The following is a 20,979-nucleotide window of genomic DNA, read 5'->3' on the forward strand; positions in this document are numbered from 1 at the left end:
ATTCCCTATGAAAGCATTTTACTGCCAACCATTAGGTTGTTTACACACAGAATGGTAATTAACATGAATAATGTAGCACATTTTTAGTATGGTTATAAAGTGGTTTAACAAAAATTAGTCAATTCAGAAGGGGAAAAATAATAAAATGTTAACTGTAAGATAACAACTCCAATATGAAGCCTGATGTTGCGTCGCTGGTGCAGAATTAACAGCTCCATTGCAGAGATTTAGATTGTAAAGTAACTTTAATTATGGGTTGTACATGTAAGTAATGTTTTTATATGTATTTCATGTCATTTAATCAATAATTAAATGGTAATTGCATACTATTCATTTCTTCTATCATACTATGAATAGTATCTTCAACCACTGGGCTGCGGCCCATTTCGTATGTGTTCGAGAGTTTGTGTTGGGCCTTTCAATTGTTCCTATGGGTTTGGGTTTAATTTTATATTTGATTTGCTGATGATACAACTTCAATCTCATCTCAGTGGAAACAAACTCGGCTGTATAGATGAATATACTTTCTATTGTTTAACGAAAGTGTCTATTTGTACGGTTGCTGTACGGACAACCCCCGGTGCGATTGGTACGGTAACCGAAGCACAAGTATGTAGCGTCTTAGGGTTATAACCCAATATTGCAACAATTTTTAGCGTCAGGTTTAGGATAAGGTTTAGTCTTAGTCACGTGACCTAAACTGGCCAAATAGGGGCACTGCGTACGAATAGAATGTCAGTATATTGAAACGGAAACCGTACGTATAGCCACTGGCTTGTTTAAAATACAGAGCCATGAAACACAGGAATCTTTACAATTTTGCACTGTATGGATTAAAAACATGCTAGTCATTCACTAGTTTAGCTTAGCCATCTTTTGTTATTATGAAAACATGAATAAAAAGAAACGTACAATACAATATTTAGCAGTCAGAGCTGCAAATTTGTTGATTTATGCAATAATTATGTGTAATTTGTGTAGTTTTTAGGGTTTTTAGACAGGCATCTTGTCTAGAGTCTATGCAGAGCTGTTTCTAGCTTGGTGGGACGCTTTAGGGGGAGGGCTCTGGTTTGCCAAACTGGAGATCATTCCAAATGCAATAAATAAAATGGTCTTCACAACCTCTTTTAAAAATAAATCTTATGTTGAGCCCCTCAAACAAAATAAATGATATAAAGTCTTAGTAAATATATAACTGAAGTGAAATGTGTTAAATATGTTTATTCAGAATTTTAAGAGCAAGAACATGAGCCACATCTTATTTTCAGATGAGACAGGTGCATTCAATTCTCCTCTGATGAGGCCTAGGACTCTACTTTAGGGTCCCCGGGTGGTTTATGGGGTCCTATGCAAATGCATAATCTGCATATAGCCAGAAACGGTTCTGAGTTTACACTACATATGCCTATTAAAGGATTAATCTCATAAATATTACACTTACTAATTATCTGACAGGAAAGACGGCTGTGGGAGGTGGATGTGTTGGCACGACAGGCATCTTTGCCGTAGTTGTGGTTGATCAGATTAAGTTCTGGGATCATAGACTATAGCACGTTCTCTCAGACACAAACTCACATGTGGCTCATACCAGTGAAACCTGAAGGTAAACAAGAATGCAAAGCAGTGATGGAAAACGCGTCACCCGTCAGCTTGTCATTCTTTGAATTCTACAAGCGAGTCATCAGTTAAGAATCTCATCAGGCAAGTCTGCTATTTCCGCCTGCTGTGGCTTCATTTTTGAGGTGAAAGAAAATAAAACCATCATTATTTATCTTAAAAAACTTTTTTTTTTTCTGCAGCTCTCGACGGGTGACAATCTATAGGACACTTGGGACAGGGCCAGTCCATCATTGGGCAAGAGAACAGAACATTTGGCAAATGCAAGACAGATAGAGAAAACAATTTTCGGCAAATCAAGAATAAAGTTGAAATGTCGAGATTAAAGCCGACATTTTGAAAATGAAAATTAATAAAAGTTGAACTAATTAATTTGAAGAGATATTGCCAAAAACTGAATCTGTTCAAAAGGAACAAGTTCTGATGAACAAATGAAATTGTGCGACATAAAATTGTAATCTACGTTGAATTGCCTTTGAAACGATATATCACACGACTATGTTTCAATAAATTTAGAAATTACCGGAAAAGGGGGTGGGTCCGGTAGCCTGGTTAAAAACCAGTCAAGTTAGGAAGAGGTGGAGCATTCAGTCCCATCTGTGGCTATTGAGGAGCCAGTTTTGATGGAGACTGTTGTCGTATATAGTGAATTGGCCCTAGTCAGCTTCCATAGATTTGAATTTAATAGCAAACCTTTGACTTTTATCACAATATTGCATTTTGAGTTTATTTTCAAAGTTTTGACTTTAATCTTGACATTATAATTCAACTTTATTCTCGAAATTTCAACTTTAATTTCGACATTTCTACTTTATTCTTGATTTGCCTAAAATGACTCCTCCTAAATTGGCCCTAATCCTGTACCGTAGACCATGTTTGTCCTCTTAGCTCTATTATGTGTGTCATGTTTTCTATAAACTAATTACATGCCTGGCTCAGTCCCTTGATTAAAAGCGGCCTGATGCTATCACTTAACTCTCTGCTGTGCAAACAGCCTGAACTGGCTTTTGTGCCATCATCAGTACAAATTTGCCCTCTGTCGTGTTTGTGCGTGCGTGCAGTTTTTTTGATGTGTCCTGTGACGAGGGTAACAGCCTTCAAGTCGTGTGTTTTCTGCTGATGGGAGCAGACATGGAGCATCTATATATAAGAAGAGATGACGTGAGAGTCGAAGGACAAAGTTGTGTCGTGCTCTCTGTGTCCGAACACAGCAGGTAAGAACAGAGTTGCTTATTTCCTATTGCTCTGCAACATGTTCTTAACCATTATAACTTGGTCTCTATTTCCCTTCACAGCACTAAGCGTCATGGAAGATGCCATCCAAACTCTGGTCATCCAGTTTAAGACATACGCTGGGACAGACGGATCCCCCAACACACTGAGCAAAGACGAGTTCTGTAACCTGGTGACGACTCAGCTGCCAAACTACATCAAGGTTTGTGTACGTACCGGGATTATGGATTCAAATGTTCAAACGTGTCTGCAAAATCATGACTTGTGAGTCTTAATTCTCAAATATAATAAACTGATGAAACAGTGTTGTATTGGCAATGGAAAATGGATGTAAAGGACCGCCTGAGGATGAATTGGCATCACGTCCAATGGAGCAGAAGTTCTTCTCTGAATAAACTCAGACAAGACACAGGAAGGTCAATGAACTTCATTCCAGGCAGGAGATTAGCGGAAATGATAAAAAGTGTAAAAATAAATCTATTCAGGAAGCACTAAGTTATGTTTTATTCCACTTGTTTACTAAATGGGATTCTTTAAAAATGTTTATCACTCATGCATTACATAATTATGTTCTATAGTTGATTTTTCACAGTATTCTGAGCAAAATGTTGTAGTCGGACAAAGGGGGGTACTTGGATTCAGAAGTAAGAGGTAAAAAATTATTAGAACTATTGATTTAGTTGACTAAAACTAGACTGAACTAGTCCTGATGACTAAATGTTGACTAAAACTAAGCATTTTAGTCAAAATCAAAATTTGCTTAAAAAATAAACACAAATGGATGGATGGATGGATGGATGGATGGATCTGTTACCTCAGGCTACCATTAGGTGGCAGGACATCCCTTTACCAGTGCTGGTAACTGGTAAACTGGTATCTGATCCTGTTACTGGTCTTATTGGTGGATCACCCACAGGGCAGGGATGCGAGAGCTGTTGAAAAACTCATGAGCTCACAAGATGAGAACAACGACGGGGAGTTGACCTTTTCTGAGTTCTGGAAGCTGATTGGACAACTGGTCAGCGAAAAAGAGGCCGGCCTCAGTTAAGCAAGCCTGTCAACTGTGACTGGGAGTCAGTGGTTCACTATCAGTCATGTCACTTTACAGCATCCAGGTACAACGCAACAGCCACTGGAGCTCTGTCAATTCTACCTTTTGTTGATTGTTGGGAACTTTGAATTAAAGGCTTCATGATCACAAAGCATCAAGTCGGTGTCATTCATTAACCACGTGATGTGAATTTCCAGCCGCCCCCACATTTTAAAGCAGGAGCATATTACACCCTTGATTTAAAGGCATGTAATCCTATATGCATCTCTGTGACCGCAGCTACACCTTTCAGTCCATATCTTGTTCCATGGAGGTTCATAATGCTTGCACAATGCTGCTTGTCCAAGCATTAAGCAGCAGTGATGCAAAAGAGTAGCCAAGTCTTTACTGTCAGTCATTGAAGCCTCTGTGCACAGGGAGTCAAATACTCCTCATTATCTTTTAGGATAAACCACCGTCCTCTTCACGATTCATTATTCGATGCATTTTCATGACTTTTACGGCCTGTGACCACAGGTGTAAAAAGTACTGATAGATCCAACTCAATTAGAAGCACGGGCGGAGTTTGAGATTCTTGACAAAAGAAAAAAATATAATTAAATATTCAGATCGTCTCAAGATTTGCACCGACCACAATGTGTGTAACATTTACAATAATGCAAAAATGATGAGTAACATAACTGATAATGTTGAGGACAAAAATGTGCGTTGACAGACAGAAGAAGATCCAACCTAAAGTCTCAAAAGTTTGGAACCATTTCACTTATGCTACACGCCTGAGGTAGAACTAACATCTGTGACATGAAACGAAAGTAATATGTTCGAATCAAAGCTGCAGAAAACGAATATATATATATTTTTGAATGAATTTGGGAAAACTTTATTCAGAATCAGAATCAATTTAACCAAATTGAAAAACAAAATTGGGGTGGTAATTTGTTTAAAAAGTGATATGATACCCAAAGGAAGGCTTTTATTTCTTACTCGGAATAAAATCTTTAACACTTTTAACATTACTATATCCATATAAGTTTATTGTTCTCGATTTTTTAGTAGGTGCCCCGGGATTTTACTTTATGTATATTATTCTTAATGCTCTTTTTTGTAATTTGAGTAATGGATTTACATATGTTTTACATGTACTTTTAAAACAAAGGAGAAGATAAAATCAAATGTAATGTATATACATATATATATATATATATATATATATATATACTGTATATATAACATTATGATACTGTTGCCTTTCCTAAGTTTAAATGCAAATATGTCAGAAAGATGTGAACAAGGATTTGCATCAGCCTCTCTCACTCGTGTTGTAAAAGTAAGCTAGTTCTTCTTCTGGTGATTCTCTGAGAAAATAACCAGCATTCAGTGCTGTTTTAGCCGTGGTGCATTATGTCTCATGATGTTGTCAGGTCATTTCATTTGTTGTATTTTCTCAATATCCGTTGATCATTTTAAAACAATAATAACGATAATAATTTACTCAGTAACGGTTGGGTGTAGTACTGTAACAAATAACTTTACCTCTTTTAAAGTGTGCTTAAGTACAAAAAAAGTACAAGTACCCATAAAAGAAACTCAATTACAGTAACGCAAGTACTTGTGATCTGTTACTTTCACCCCTGCCTGTGATGATCTAACAGTTTTACTGAAGCAGATCATTCAGTTGATAGTGATCTTTGTACCCTGTAAAGTGCCAGCATAAAAGGAGTTATGATGGCAAATGAGTCAGCAGCAGCCATAAAGCAAAAGAGGGAAAAACACACCATGGCACCCTAGAGTGAAGCCTGTGTGTAGCAGGGCAGCCTGGGGTGTGGTATGAAGTTTAAATGTTTTAGTGAGTTTCTAACACTAAAACACTAAAACACTCATTCATACACAGATACATACATTAGATATGATGAAGGCAGGGGATTTTCAAAGACAAAGCTTAAAAAGTGTCAGGACAGTGTGTCAAATACACTATTTAAATTAAAGGTGTAACAAACCATCGTTCTGGATTAATATATCGATTGGTTAAACCAGTGTTTCTCAAAAGAGGGTACGCGGTGGCACGACGGGGGTACTTGAGAGAGAAAGAATGGAGAAATAACAAAAGAAAGTATAAAAATATGGGGTTTTATTTTGTTTATTTTATGTTTTTTGTTACAATTGATCATCATAATAATGATGATAGAAATCATCTTGACTAGAACCTGAACTAAAAACCCAAGGATCAGTGCTGGTCACACACCAGGTGGGAGATGACCTGAAATGATAAAAACCATAGAAATAAATCCATTCGAGGCACTAAATCAGTGTTTTTCAACCTTGGAGTCGTGGCACCATATGGGGTCGCCTGAAATTTTTTATATAAAAGGGTGGATACTCTGAGCTGCTGTTTGGCCCATAGGCACTAACAACAGTCAGGATTCATTCACCCACCCAAAGGCGTAGGGAAGCTACCCTCTCGTCTACCGGAGTAAACGCCAACGTACAGGCACTGAGTCAGGGGTCACCCCAGCCCGGTGCCTCTCACCATTGGCAACACCAGAGTGGAAAGCGTCCAAATCCCTCTCGAGAAGGCTGGTTCCAGAGCCCTTACTATGTGTTGAGGTGAGATAGTCTATATCTAGTCGGAACTTCTCATCCTCGCACACAAGCTCGGGCTCCTTCCCCGCCAGAGAGGTGACATTCCACGTCCCTAAAGCTAGCTTCTGTAGCCGGGGATCGAATCACCAAGGCTCAAGCCTTGGACTACCGCCCGATCCACATTGCACCGGCCCCATGCAAACCCTCCTGCGGGTGGTGAGCCTACGGGAGGCCGTCATTTTTTCTGACTCTGCCTGGTCGGGGGCCCGTGGGCGATAGATGCTTGCGATCGAGCCCCAACCCCAGGCCTGTCTCCAGGGTTGGGGCCCCGGTGGCGCTAATCCGGGCGACGTGAACGTCCTTTGTTGTTTTAACATTACATGTGGCTTTGGACAAGAGACCATGAAACGTGAATAAAAAAAGAATCACAAAAAAGAATAATTTACTCAGTAACGGTTGGGTGTAGAAATGTAACAAATTACTTTATTTCTTTTAAAATGTACAAGTAAAGTACCCATAAAAGCAACTCAATTACAGTAATGTGAGTACTTGTAATCCATTACTTTAACCTCCGTTTACCAGATCAAAGGACTTGCTTGAAGTTTATCACAGTTTACTTTGGCCACCCTCCACAGTACCCCCCCCCCCCCCATACAAGGCCCCATGTTAGTTGAACACACAGGGTAAACACATAGACACAGACTCACTGACCAAGTTAGAAAATGGACTGCGTCAAACCAATGATCCTTATTATGCTGTAGTCCAGGGGTGGGCTACTTGTATCACAGTGGGGGCCACAAACATGTCTAAGAGCCCCAATATAAACATTCTTGTCAGCATTTTAAAAACGGAGCAATCAGATCATTGATACAAGAGCGATTAATTATTTTTTTGTGTGCCTGTTTTGTCTATTTTAGTCATTTTGAAACATATACTGGTGTTTGTTATGATTTTATGTGTTTTTTGTTGTAATTGTTGTCATTTTGTTTATTTTTTTTTGTCATTTTGTATATTTTTTCTGCTATTCTGTGTATTTATTTAATTTTTATTTATTTATTTTTGGTCATTTGGGTCTTTTTGTTGTCATTTTGTGTTAATACTGACAGTAAAAAAAACAACTGAAGTGAATTTGAATCTTTATTTTGCACTTGTGGGGTTTTTTTGTTTTTGTTTGTTTTTTTTAGAATATTTTTATGTTTAAGGTTAAAATGTAAATGGACTAAGCCCTCCCCTGTCCTCAAGACCTAGTGTCGCCTCTGGTTGCACATCTGTTAATGATCTGTAGTGTGTGCGTGCGTGTGTGCGTGTGTGTGTGTGTGTGTGTGTCCCTCCCACACACACTCCCAGCTCTCAGGCTGTGAAGTCGCCACAAACTGTGACGTGACACGAGGCCAATCACTCCTGACGTGAAACAGCTGCTCCAGAGCCAACGATAATTCCAGTAAAAACACACTTTTTCATGCGTAACGACACACTTTCTCTCCCTTTTCCTGCGCGCTGAGGCCGCGCTCTTCTCCCTTGTCTTCCACATTCCCACTCCTCTTCTCCCTCTCTTTCTCTCACTCTTCCAGGTACACGCCCTTTGACTTGCGAGGGGGGGGAAAAGTTTTAAGCACCGAGAAAAAAAAAAAAAAAACCTAAATCACGGAAGAGATTGTGCAGTCTTACTAGTTTGGCGAGTTCTCTGGGCGCAAAGACGCAGTAGAGGGCAGAAACGTAACATTGCGCACATTTTCACGCTTCTGTTGGCCGCAGACGGTGAAACGGTGAGTTTAAAACGCGTCCCTTTTTTTTTTCCTGCTTTATTTTGACGTTACGAGCTGCTTATTTTGCTCATCGTTGTTGCCACGTTTCGATCAACTTTTTTTTTTTTGTGTGTGTGCAAAGAGCCACCCCATGAAACCTGGCGACTTATGTGTGACTTGCGGGACAGTTTCGTGTTTAGCTTTCAGTAGTAACACGTTGCACATTTATTCAACTAATCCTCGCTGTTTGGGGTCACTTTTGAGGTGTTTCCCTTGGGGTTTTATGCAGGTTTTTCATTGCCATATGCGCTCTCACACTGTCTTGTGCTGACAGTGTCAGTGTGTGACATGTTGATGCAGGTCAGTTGACACGTTTCTGATGAGTTTAGGCACATTCTAAAACTTGGTAATATCTTATTTGGCACAGGAGGCATGCGTAAAAACGCATTTTGGGTGAATAAAGCTCATTTTACGCACAATTTTGGCGCACACGAGTGGCACACTGTATTTTCCTTTTGTGGATTGTCAAATGAATGTTTGTTTTGTCAAAAATGTGTTGATTTGCAACTTAAGTCCCATGAAATGCACCACTTTAATGCCGATTACGCGTTTCAGTTTCGAAACCTGAGGGCGACGGTTCATCCACCGTGCGTCTGCACGGCGCAATTTACAGCCACAACCTTAACTTGTTCCTCTGTTAATATTTTATGCCACACTAGCGGTAGTATTGTCATTACCCTGCGCACATAGCGTATCACATTCGCCTATTTGGAAACGCAACACTCGATCTCCTTTGGGCTTTGGAGAGGAAACGGGAAACCTCTGGTTGTGTGCCTTGTATCTTTAATTATTTGCGCAGATATTTGAAAGACTTTTAAAAAAGCAAATAGTTGGGATTAGTTTGTCTCCAGCTGGACAAGATAGATTATGTTGTTGTTTTTTCTGGAGGTTGTTGAATCATTTCTATTGGAATGGACTATCCATGCACTGTTACCTTAAGAAAAGTTAATGAGGAATGTTAGAAAGGAAAGAAATGTCAAATTAAGTGGAAGAATTGTCTCTCTTTGGGAGTTTTTTTTTATTTTTTATGAGGGAGGACACACACACACACTGTCAACTGATAAGGCTCCTCACATTCAGGCTGAAGAGGGTGTGTCAGCTGTGCAGGAAGAAGTCCCCTAAAGCAGGATTTGTCTGTAACACAAAAAAAAACACTTCTTTGTCTATCTCTAGAAGAAAAAGTTGCAATAGAAAAGTCAAATCAAAGGAAATCCACGCTGTTGGACATTTCGGTTACATACTTATATAATATAAGCAGATTATTTGCTCTTTGAAATGCAAACCAGTGGTTGTTTGGCACACTTTTTTATTTTATTTTTTTTGCCACAATGGCTCAGAGACAGTTAGAAAGCACTAGTGTGTTACCTGTAAAATGAGTGAAATGTTAGATTTTAATGGTGGCTTGCTGTCATGTCAGAGCTCGTTGTCACCCTGGGGGTGTAATGAACCTAACAGGCACATGTCCTAATTGGCCCGGAGTGCTCGAGGTGACAGCTACAAGGGAAATGCTTGCTTGGGTGTGACATGCACTTTGGTAATTGAGATTTTATCACATTTTGGTTAAAAGACTCCATTCGACACATTTGAAGTCTTGTTTTGATGACACTAAAACGTACCTGTGTGTTTGGGCTCTTGTTTGCTCGCTGAGTGCTGAAGAAGCTGTCAGACGGGAATGTTTTGCCAAAAACGCACTGATGTCCTCTCGTTTTTGAGAGCAAACTAGCTTGAAGTTGGCCTGCAAAAAATTCCTGCCTAAGTGATCTCTGCAGGCAACAATGAATGGAATTTCTGCAAACGTGTGTCACCAACTGGGATGTTACACTTCCAGCAACGTCTGGAGATCAGTTGTTGATCTGTGTTTGTCTCGATTGATTGTCATTTTTATCCCAGAAAATATTGTATTTGCATGTATTTTGCATGCAGAAGTTAGTTAGGCTTTTGACGTAAGGGGGGGGAAAGGTGTAATTGAAGAGAGAGAGTGGGCCTGAAATAATCACAATGGTATAATCGAGACAGGCTAGGGAGGCCAAAGCAGACTAAAGGTAAACCCTAAGGTAACCTGAAGCCTAGTTCGCTTGGTAACTTCAGGAGATCAGATGACCTATCAAAGATCAGGACTTCCATTGTGCGTCACGGCTTGTCTCTCCATCAGACTCCCTCTCGACCTTTTAACCTGTCTCACGTCACCGGCCCTCGGTTACACCTGAAACGAAAGGCCTCCCTGGGACACCAACACATGCTCCGTTTCATTTTCCACTTCTAGGGCCTCTTTCTGCTGTGTGACTTCAACTCAGCCCAAATATCTTCTTCTACTTCTTTTTTTTATTCTCTTCAACTTTCTGAATTCCGTTTTCCTTTCACAGAGAGAAGAGATATGGAGAACGCCATTCAGACCATGGTGAAGACTTTCCTGAAGTCCAGTAAAGGAAAGGAAAATCTAGGAAAAAAGGAATTTCAGAACCTGGTTTCGTCCCAACTTGGCAACATCCTCTCGGTTAGAATATCTTCCTTAATCTTTTTAACACAAGAGATGTAAAACTGATTTACAGGGAAGCACACAACAGTTCAGGGGTTCTCAACTCGAGAGTCTAGGACCCATTTTTAGTACCTACCTGGGTTAAAGAATTGGATCTTGTGGACATCACACACTATTCCTATTTGTAATTATTTACTTAAAGCTGCTACCCCCAATATTTTTGTTATTAGATATCACAAGGGAAGAAACTAAAACTAAAATGCATATCAAGTGTAAGACTGTCCTCCTTGTCTGTTGGAAAAAAAACAAACAAGAAATCACAGTAAGGTTTCATTTATTCATACAACTTTTTTCAGGAAATTTACTTAGATTTCTTGACATTTTTTGACTGCAACTGTCAGTCTTCCTCAGAGGCATCTACTGATCACTTTCATGTGTCCTTGAGAATTATTTCTGGGCGTGGCCAGATTATATCAGATATTATTTAAAAAAAGAAGACAAAATGAACATGCTGGTATTAAGTCACAGTAAGAATGAAGTAAAAACACATTTGCAACACATGCATTTGTGTACGGTACTCAACATCCCACAATGCACTGCACTAAAATGTCAACAAACGAGAGTGGAGGTGAAAACAAACTTACAAGCTTCTTCTTTTTGAAGCAAATTATGTTCGATTCATTGATTTGTGAGGCGTACACTATGATTATATCTAATAGAAAAATATATGTGGTAGCAGCTTTAACTTATTATATTAAAGAACAACATGTTTCAGTCTTATCTACTGATAAGGTCTCGGCTTCAAATTATACAATAATTTCATTGGAAAAATAAAAAGGTTCAAGACTGAGCATTTTCCAAGACGGTGAAATGTCCTAATGTCACACAAGTTGAGAACCTTTGATCTACACTTAGAATTTGAACTGTCCATATTATACATAATTCATTAATAGAAGAACATTTGTAGTAATATAATAGCACATGGCATTATTGATTGGGCTAATAATGGTGGGTTGTTTGGCTCTTGTTTTGTGGTTTTAGTCCTTTAGACCAAAGCTCTAGAGTCTTTGGTCATTGTGTGTGATTGCCTCATGTTTGTCAACACTACCCAGGACTCAGACTCCAAGGAGGCCATCAACAACATGAGTCAGGGACTGGATGCCAACCAAGACGGCAAAGTGGGCTTTGAGGAGTACCTGAAGCTAGTTGGCTACCTGGCCGTCTCTCTCAGTGACCAGCGCTGCCTTGCCCAGAAGGAGCAAAATCAAAATTCAAATGCTGCGACTGGACAAGTGGCTCAAAGTTCCCCGGAGACAGCGGAGGAGAAACCTGAGGCTAATGCGGAGGCGAAGCCGGCAGCAAAAGAAGACGCAGAAGCTGTTACTTCAGAAAACGCGGTGGAAAGTGTAAAAGTCGACGTGAAGGCGGAGGGTGAGGCAGCAGTGGAGGAGGCCATGGCTGCAGCCGCCGTCGTATCTGTAGCCGTGGCCGAAGCTGCGGAAGAAGCCGAGGCCGAGGCTGAGGCTGAGGCCAAAGAAGCAGTCACGGCGATCGTGGCAGCAGCAGCGGTGGAGATGGCAGTGGAAGAAGCGATGGAAGAGGCCGTGATAGAAGCCGCGATAGAGGAGAAGGCCGAAGAAGATGCAGTAAAGCTGCTCAATGCTATAGATAAGGAGATAACAGAGGCCACCTCTTAGGGGACTGTCCAATCCTTTTGTGAACGACTCGCACTACATTGTTTAAGTCATCACTATCGAAAACCCAGCCTTAGGCTGAGAAGCCACTAAATGTTTTTAACACCCCCACTTTAAAACACTACATCTTAATTAAAGCTTCATATAAAGCTTCAACCCAAGAGAAAAAAGAATCATTATCTAATATAAATAAATAATGTACATGTCCTAGGGTTTCCTACTTTTTACTACTATAGATACCACTATGTTGATATGTACAGCATGTGCATAACTCGTCTTAAAAGTAGATATACCTCATTATAATAATATTTTATGATAGCATGCAGACGTACTACTCCTATTAAATGTACATGCCTAATCCCTGTGAAAAGTTAACTGCAAAGTATGACTTCATTTGCACATGTGGCCAAAGCTGAATCCCAGCACACCAGTGCAGATGAGAGCTGTACCTCCCATCAGTCCCAATCCAGGTCCTGTGTGTCGCACAACCTTACATCACACAGTCCTTGTTTGTACATCACTAGTTTGTGGCTGACACACCTCGAGGCTTGATAGTCGAGTTGAGCTGACACCACTATTGCAGACATCCCTTTAATATGAAGCCATAGCCAGTAGCAGCTAATCTCTGCTTAGCTTAAACATAAGGGAAACAGGTCGCTTGGCTTTTGCAGAGGTAACATAATAAAACTGTAACGTTAATTGAATACTGATTTAATCCTGTTTTTCCAACTTTTTCTGCCACCTACACATTTATGAACAACCCAACCCCTAGCACACACACCTAAACACAATGTCTAACTCTAACTGAGTCAGTCTTAAGTTTTTTGACATCTCTACCTTTTCCTTAATTTTTACTCCCTTCAGAAAAAGGAGTTACAATTCCTCAGGGGCAGTTCAGATCCGGACTTACTTTTACAAGGGGTATCCGGAGGGTTGGCAAGGCTTTATTAGCTGTTCCATATAACTAAATGGTAATAGCAAACCCTAACCTTCAGTGCCATCTAACTTCCATTAGTTTACATGTATAGGTTTTCTCCAATGTGCATGTCGAGCCTCTATTTTGGCCATAGAATTGAATTTATGAGTGCCTGTGTTTCTCTGTCCAGGTGCACCCTGAGTCAGCAAGTTTAGACGAAGGATAAATGCAAAGTTTTTCAGTCACTGCTTTGTTTTTTCCTCTGTCACAAGAGAACTGTTTGGAAAACCACTGAAAAAGAATGCCATGACTTGTGTGTTTAACCACTTATTTACTCTTCAATGTTGTAAAATAGTTGAACCATCTTGTTTTTGAGAAGTGAACTTTAAGGAAATCATTATGAAAAATATAGATTTGATGCTTCCTATGTCAACTCCTCCTTTAAATTAGTGCTTTAAAAAATCTTTTTTTTCCCCCCAATGTTTCATTTGTCCTGATTCAGCATGGGAATAAACAAAATGTTTTCCTCAAGCTTTCCATCTCCACAGCTTGCCTTTATTGTGTTGCTGTTGCCACGTCCCACCCTAGTCTCTCTGTATCTCCTTAGAAACTTGTTTTCTACTCATAGGTTTCAAAACTGGAAAAGGAAGCCCAGTGTAGTAACATGGATGCAGGATGTTGCAGAGAAAACCTGACCTCACTTTGCGAGGTTCTCTAAACTCTTTGCATTGTTTTTGGCAGATTCTGCCTGTTGCGGGATTAGCTTGTGTTGTTTTTTTCGGTCACACCCTTGGACAGTTGTAATAATGTGCTTAACCTGCACCTGGATCCTCCTTGTATATCTTGGTATTTGGAAATAACTGGATTAAGTGGGTTTTTTTCAAGGGTAACACCCTTAAATACCAACAATTATTTGAAAGTAAGCTCAGGTTCCATATATTGGGGATGTTAAAGAAGGGAGGATTGATAAATGGGTTCCTGTGAGAGGTACTTAGATTATTGAGCCATTAATTCTTTGTGGTTTGGTCTTGGAGATGACCGTAGTTCTAGCGAGATTCATTTGGTCTTCTTTTTGAATAGTATGTTAAGTTGAGGTTTCGTTTAATCAGACAAGGTTTTTTCAGGAAATTTCTATATGGAGATAAACCTTGTCTTAACCTCAACTTAACTTGGATGACTAGTTGATGATAAATGTTGTCGTACAAAAGTTATTTGTCAGATATTCACATTATTCTTTCATTTTACTGACTACTAATTTAGTTTTTTTGATTATTACTCGATGCAAAATTACAGTATCTATCTATACAAATGAAAATCCACACATTAGGAATGGAGCGTTGGTCAAAGGGCTGGTGTCGGAGGTTCGCTGTGGTTAAGGTTTCTCTCTGGCTCATGCACCTTTAGCTTGTGAGCAGCATTTTGGCTCTTCAAGCTACTCCCAAGCTGAATGGGCAAAAACAAACAAACCTTAGTCATGTGATCAGACCGCCCGCCCTGCTGTGACACTCCCATTGTAAATACTCCATTTACACCTGTTCTACTCTGGCTTTAAGCTCACAGTGAAGAACTGCACTGCCTTTCTCTCCCTTTTCTGCTACTAACACATCTAACAGACATTCGGAGCTTTTCAGACTGCTTTACTTTGGCATCTCAACATTCTTTTAAATAACAAAAGACTTTTTTTTGGTACTTTATGTGAAAAAAGGTCTTGCTATCTGTATCGTATGCAGCATATATATGTATATGTATACTTATTCATTCCATTCAATGGTGACCCACAGTGCTTAGTTGCGCGTCCTTTAAATTCACCTCACCAATGTGGAATTTACTGAGTTGATGTCCTCTGGAATTTTAACCTAATGTATCTCTTAGTCTTGCATTTGAAATAGCTACATTTCCTTTAGCAGAGGTCTGCACTGGGCGAGTCTTCTCAGTGTCCTATTGTGTAAACCCCACCCAACCTTAACTCACACAGATTAAAAACATGCTGGAACTAAGAACTGCAGATTTACATCAGGGAGTGTTTGAAAGCCAAGATTTTTATTGCCACATATGAGGTCTCATTCAGTGTGTGAAACGAGAGGATAAATCCTCTGTGTGAACATATCAAAGTGTTGATTCATGTGCTTTTTAGTGCTCCAATGTGGGACCAATCCCAGGACAATGTGCAGGCTATCATCATTCTTTTCATTGTTTGTTTCCTGCCAAAATGTATGTGTGTGTGTTACTGTGTGTGTGTGCCGCAAAGAGGGACTCAGTCCACCGCCATGTCCAATTGACTTTCCAATGTTTCAAATTCCTTTGTTAGGCTGAGTCCATTTTTGTCTTCTCTATGTAACATGTAATGGCTAATAAGAAATAAAACTGTGACAACAGAAGTGCTTTTTCTCCTGATTCCGTGCAGGAAGTGACAGCACAATCACCTGCAGAGTGAGGGAGGGAGAGAGGGAAACCCAAGCAGACTAAGTGGGTGACGGAGGATGGGGTTGGGGGGATGTTGCGGGGTGGGGGGGGGACAGGTGATATTTAAGTCACTGGCAAACTCTCTCCCCATCCATCTCAGCCTTGGCTCTTTACGCTGCACCTCTTGAAAGACAAAGGAGGCCCTCCATCATTACTCAGGTAAGACGGACACAAGCTGCTTCACTCGACTTTCTCCTCTCACTGATGACAGGGTAATTTTAATAATATCATCAAAGCTGACAAAAAAGTAATGAAGCAAAGATGGAAGACAAACCGTGGAGTTGTTGCTTTTAAAAAAATGATTAAAACCATTATAAATAGCTTTGATGTTTATATAAAAATAAAGACAATGTCAGTCATTGGAAGCTATTAGGAATCAATCTTTCTCATGCAATGTTATTTTCTAAATGTTTACTGCACAGCGATGCATCTATTTATGATCTAGGTTTCATTTGCATGGTTTCCTTATGTACCGTATGATACAGAGAGAGACGTTTACCCCTATAGATTTTCCAGTTGGCCAGCTTTGGTGTCCATTGGCCTCCTCCTTTGTCTCATCTGCCTGCAGCTCTGGCTTTTCTTACACAATGAAAGACAGTGACTGACATTAGTATCTATGTCGCCCTTTGGTGTAGTTCATGATTAATATACCGTGCACAAGAAGAGTTGCAGGTTGATCGTAGTTTTTTGCAGTGCATCAAAATTATCCTCATACCCCTGTTTTATAATCAGAGGGGCAGATTTGAGCTTTAGCTTAATATGTCTGAGGAAGAAGGTGCTCTTTTCCGCTCAATGGTTCGTGCACGCCACCTCAGGTTACTCAGCTCCTTAGATTCTGAATGTCATTACCAGGACAGTGTTGTGTTTCACTTCTGGTTTCCATTTTGAATGGACTGTTACACGACTGACCGAGGGAAACATGTCGTTGGGCTCCTTTTGCTTACGGAAGCCATACACCCATTGCTCACAAAAAACAGTGTTTGCATATTTGTTCAAACAGTGACAGTGTAAAGTCTTCCTCCTGCTTTTTGTTGACAGTGAACTGTCTGTGTCTGTGTGTGCACAGTCGCTCCAAGAGTCCAGCGCAAGAAGCTCCAAGATGCCGGACACAATGTGTGTAAGACTGTTGGAAAAGCAAGCTCTCTTCTGTCTTTCCTCTCCAACCTCTGAAATGTAAACCACAGTTAAGACGATGTGACGACATTGGGGTCAGTAGTAGCCTTTGCACTCCATTATTCACCCCATGCAGCAATGGGGAAAGCCTCACTGGTTTAGTTTCCCTCCATCTATCATCCTGCCTGTTCAGCCTATCACTGTATCTGAGAGGAGGCTTCACCCTTGGCTGCTATGTGACCGCACATGCAAACTGGGGCTGAAGCGGGCATTCAGTGACAGAATCTAACCTTTTTTCATATTGTGCCATCTCCAGCATGTCCAAGGAGCCCAGTTCCAACCTGGAGAGTGCCATGCAGATGCTCATAAAGACTTTCCACAAGTACTCTGGAAAGGAGGGCGACAAGTACACTTTGAGCAGGGGCGAACTGAAGGAGCTGCTGATTGAGGAGCTGGGAACATACTTAGGGGTAAGGACCAAGAGTCAAATAGATGGTTGTAGTACACTAACATGTATTTCAAAAGCAAAGGCATGCTCGCACATACTCAGACACACAAGTTCCAACAGGCCTGTGCAGTGATGTATGCTCATGTCTCACAAAACAGAGAGCACATTCTTAAGTCTCTCTCTCTCCCTGTCTCTCTCTCTCGCTCTCTCTCTGTCTCTCTCTCTCTCTCTCTCTCTCTCTCTCTGCCAGAATTCTAAAGATAATGAAGCAGTGGAGAAGGTAATGAACGACCTGGACTCCAACAACGACGGGGAGGTAGACTTTACCGAGTTCATCATACTGATGGGCGCTCTGACGGTCGCCTGTAACGACTTCTTCCTAGATGTCAAAACAGATGAAAAACCAAAAGATGAAGCTGCGAATTAGGGATTGAAGCGTTGAATGAGATGGGTTGGGGAGGGGAGGGTAAGGGAAGTGGGAGAGGGAAGGGGCTCGGGGAGCAAGCAGTGAAGGAGGGAGCCGTGAACTGGGAGAGGCAGAGACGTGCAATGGATTCTTGTCTTATGCAATCTGCACACACTGAGGCTGAGGGAGGAGGTCAAGCCTTTAGTTTGTGGGTTACAAAGACTTTACGTTGGGTGTCATCTTCTCCCTCTGACACTGCTTTTAACACCACATACATACGTAGATATCCGGGGCTGCTTGCACTGTTCTCATAGCTAACTTTTAAATGTATTCAGGTTTGTGTAAAGAGGCTTTTACATCTGCAGAGGTGGATGTTTGCAAGAGCTTTTCTTGCACATGAATAACTTGTGAACACATATAAATTAGCAAATTAATATATTACACTGTATGTCTTTAGCTTAGAACATGATTTATCCCCTGTTTTGTAATCTTTTTGGTAATAACCAATGCTTCACAGTTATTAAACAGGATATTTAACCACCGACTAAGTGTTGTGTGTTTTATTTACATACTTCCACAGCAAAACCCAAGTCTGATCTGCAGCACAAGCCTCCTTTGACATGTGTGCGTGAGCTCTAGCACCTGGAATTTGAGTTTGAAAGAGGGAGGAAAGGAAAGTGTCAGCAAACGGGGCTGAATGTGGAGCTGGTGTTGAGAGCGTTTCTGTCACAATGTGTGTGCATCTGCCTGTGTTTGTGTATTGGGGATTCCCACAGAGTAAACTGCTCCAGCTTGCACATCCTGCCAACAATATCCTGCAAGTCTTGTTCCACTAGATATAAGCTGACCCAGATGTTTGACTTGGATCTGCATAGAAAACTTCTTCAAAAGAGGAAGGAGGGGGTGGGGGGTCGAGGGGCTGTGAAGGGGGGAGATGGTGTGAGGAAAGATAATGAGTGTTTGTGTGCTATCAGCCTGTGTGTGTGTGTGTGCGTGTGTGTAGAGGACAGCAAAGACAGAGAGGGGATCCAGTTTATGAAGTTCATCAGTCAAATATGTAGCTTGGAAGGCGGCGCTATAATCATAGAGGAATGCTCAAGTTGCTGTGGCTATAAACGCAGACTGTTACACACACAAACACACTCAGTTACACATAGGCTTTTATAGCTGCTTATCAATTCTAAACCATAACGGAAGAATATGATGGGCAGATGAATCATAGATCCTTTCCACCTGAGGGTTTTCACTTCTTAAGTGTAATCATGCTTGAACACTGATGAGCGTATAAGCCGCCTCCTCCTCTTACCTTCCGCAGTATTGAGAAACCGATTCCAGGTGAGCAAGCGTCTCAGGGCGTGGCCTCTGATATCCGCTTTCATCCTGTGTTTTGTAAAGGTTTTTCTTGGTTGGCTAGATTGAATGTTTGAGTTTAATGTTCACAGCCAACCGACAAGGTAACCATTTCAAAACAGCACCCACAAAACTTCGACACGTTGTGACCTGAGGGGGAACCAACTGCCATGAGTGTTGATGGCTTTAAAGACTGATGTTCTGAGAAAAAAAGCCAACGGTCCAACTGTTTGCAGGAAGAATGTTGGAGCTTTGACTGTGTGATCCAAACACCAAAGAGAAAAAGCAGATGAGATGCTTAAAAAGGGGACATGTCATGACGCCATACTTCACACAAGCTGCACCACATCACGAGACAAACACGTTGTTCTCCACCTTTTTCGAGAAGGGTGGGACCGTAATGGAGGACATGTTGCTTCCTAATCTGAGCATTTCTGATTCAGTGTGTTCCTTTTTATTTCTGTTCACTCCAAAAATCAAATATTGTAATCCTAAATTGGTTGTGTAATTTTGTTTCCTTGTGTGTTAGCCCTAGAACCTCTTCACTGTATAGGCCTGCACAGTGAGCTGTGAATGAGTAAATCTATGGCTGATTTAATGGTGGAGTCTGCAATCTCATTCAGAAACACTTTTTGTTATTCTGGGTGAAATAGTCATTCCATCCTGAAAGTGGTAATCTGTGGCATCTGGAATCCTGTAAAAACTCTGACCAATACCTGTCATTTAGTTTAAATGAAAAGATCCAATCACAAGCCAGAACGTATGGAAGGGGAAGGATTGGGAGGAGCTTTGAGGAGGTCTAGCCAGCTCAAATCTTGCTAGCTTTCAAAAATTGAGGACTGCACCTTTAAGCATTGGAGGGCCTGTTGCATATAAGTGTTTCTTGCTATAGGCGGATGATGCATTTGCGTAGGGCCTTATGACTCAAAGCTGAGTCCTAGGCCTGGTCAGGAGAATGAAATGTAGATATATTTTTCATAGGCTTAAAATTAAATGTAGCGTACATAAAAACCTGCTTTTGTTAAAGTTTTTGAGTAAATGATTCAAAATTGTTGGACTTTAAAGTTGTGCAGTGTGATACGTCATGTATTATGGGATTAATTAATGGTTACCACATTCAGTCAGCAGTTTGAGGACCTTTTAATAGATTAGGAATCTCTTCATGCGGTTATGCAAATTTTAAAAGCTGGCATAAGGCCCCAACAAAGCTAGAAACGCCTTTGGCCTGTTGGGGCAAATTAGAGATTTGATCAATTGTTACTGATGTTTGTGTTATATTTGAATAATGTAACCATCTCAAAACAGCACCCACAAAACAAAGACACGTTGTGACCTGAGGGGGAACCAACTGCCATGAGTGTTGACGGCTTTAAAGACTGATGTGCTGAGAAAAAAAGCCAACGGTCCAACTGTTTGCAGGAAAAATGTTGGAGCTTTGACTGTGTGATCCAAACACCAGAGAGAAAAAGCAGATGAAATGTTTAAAAAGGGGACATGTCATGACGCCATACTTCACACAAGCTGCACCACATCACGAGACAAACACGTTGTTCTCCACCTTTATGACTTCAACAATAAGGAATTCTTCTTCAAACACCAAGCATATCTTTCTAGAATGGTACTAATTTATGAGAAGAAGGGTGGGACCGTAATGGACGATATGTTGCTTCATAATCTGAGCATTTCTGATTCAGTGTGTGTTCCTTTTTTATTTCTGTTCACTCCAAAAATCAAATCTTGTAATCCTAAATTGGTTGTGTAATTTTGTTTCCTTGTGTGTTAGCCCTAGAACCTCTTCACTGTATAGGCCTGCACAGTGAGCTGTGA

The 20,979-nt window shown here is 40.7% G+C and overlaps 3 protein-coding genes across 5 annotated transcripts; all 3 read left to right on the forward strand.

Moving 5' to 3' along the window:
• Positions 1-2,693: 2,693 nt before the first annotated feature.
• Positions 2,694-3,975, forward strand: s100a11 (S100 calcium binding protein A11). Its single transcript, XM_028461493.1, has 3 exons — positions 2,694-2,831; positions 2,913-3,052; positions 3,767-3,975. Exons 2-3 carry the CDS (start codon positions 2,924-2,926, stop codon positions 3,896-3,898), a joined length of 261 nt encoding a protein of 86 aa, XP_028317294.1. The 5' UTR covers positions 2,694-2,831; positions 2,913-2,923; the 3' UTR covers positions 3,899-3,975.
• A 4,123-nt stretch (positions 3,976-8,098) lies between these two features.
• s100u (S100 calcium binding protein U) lies at positions 8,099-15,750 on the forward strand. The gene is made up of 3 exons (XM_028460954.1): positions 8,099-8,247; positions 10,650-10,780; positions 11,875-15,750. The coding sequence occupies exons 2-3, from the start codon at positions 10,661-10,663 to the stop codon at positions 12,457-12,459; spliced, it is 705 nt and encodes a 234-aa protein (XP_028316755.1). The 5' UTR covers positions 8,099-8,247; positions 10,650-10,660; the 3' UTR covers positions 12,460-15,750.
• Positions 15,751-15,887: 137 nt separating this feature from the next.
• On the forward strand, positions 15,888-18,346 carry s100s (S100 calcium binding protein S). 3 transcript variants are annotated; one of them, XM_028460955.1, is made up of 4 exons: positions 15,888-15,994; positions 16,902-16,948; positions 17,265-17,418; positions 17,647-18,346. In XM_028460955.1, the coding sequence occupies exons 2-4, from the start codon at positions 16,935-16,937 to the stop codon at positions 17,821-17,823; spliced, it is 345 nt and encodes a 114-aa protein (XP_028316756.1). In that variant the 5' UTR covers positions 15,888-15,994; positions 16,902-16,934; the 3' UTR covers positions 17,824-18,346. The 3 variants fall into 3 exon arrangements, with proteins under 3 accessions (XP_028316756.1, XP_028316759.1, XP_028316757.1); XM_028460956.1 differs by having other exon boundaries at positions 15,921-15,994; positions 16,874-16,948; XM_028460958.1 differs by lacking the exon at positions 16,902-16,948 and having other exon boundaries at positions 15,917-15,994.
• The last annotated feature ends 2,633 nt before the right edge of the window (positions 18,347-20,979 follow it).

Source organism: Gouania willdenowi, chromosome 11 (genome assembly GCF_900634775.1).
Source record: "Gouania willdenowi chromosome 11, fGouWil2.1, whole genome shotgun sequence".
NCBI lineage: Eukaryota > Metazoa > Chordata > Actinopteri > Blenniiformes > Gobiesocidae > Gouania > Gouania willdenowi.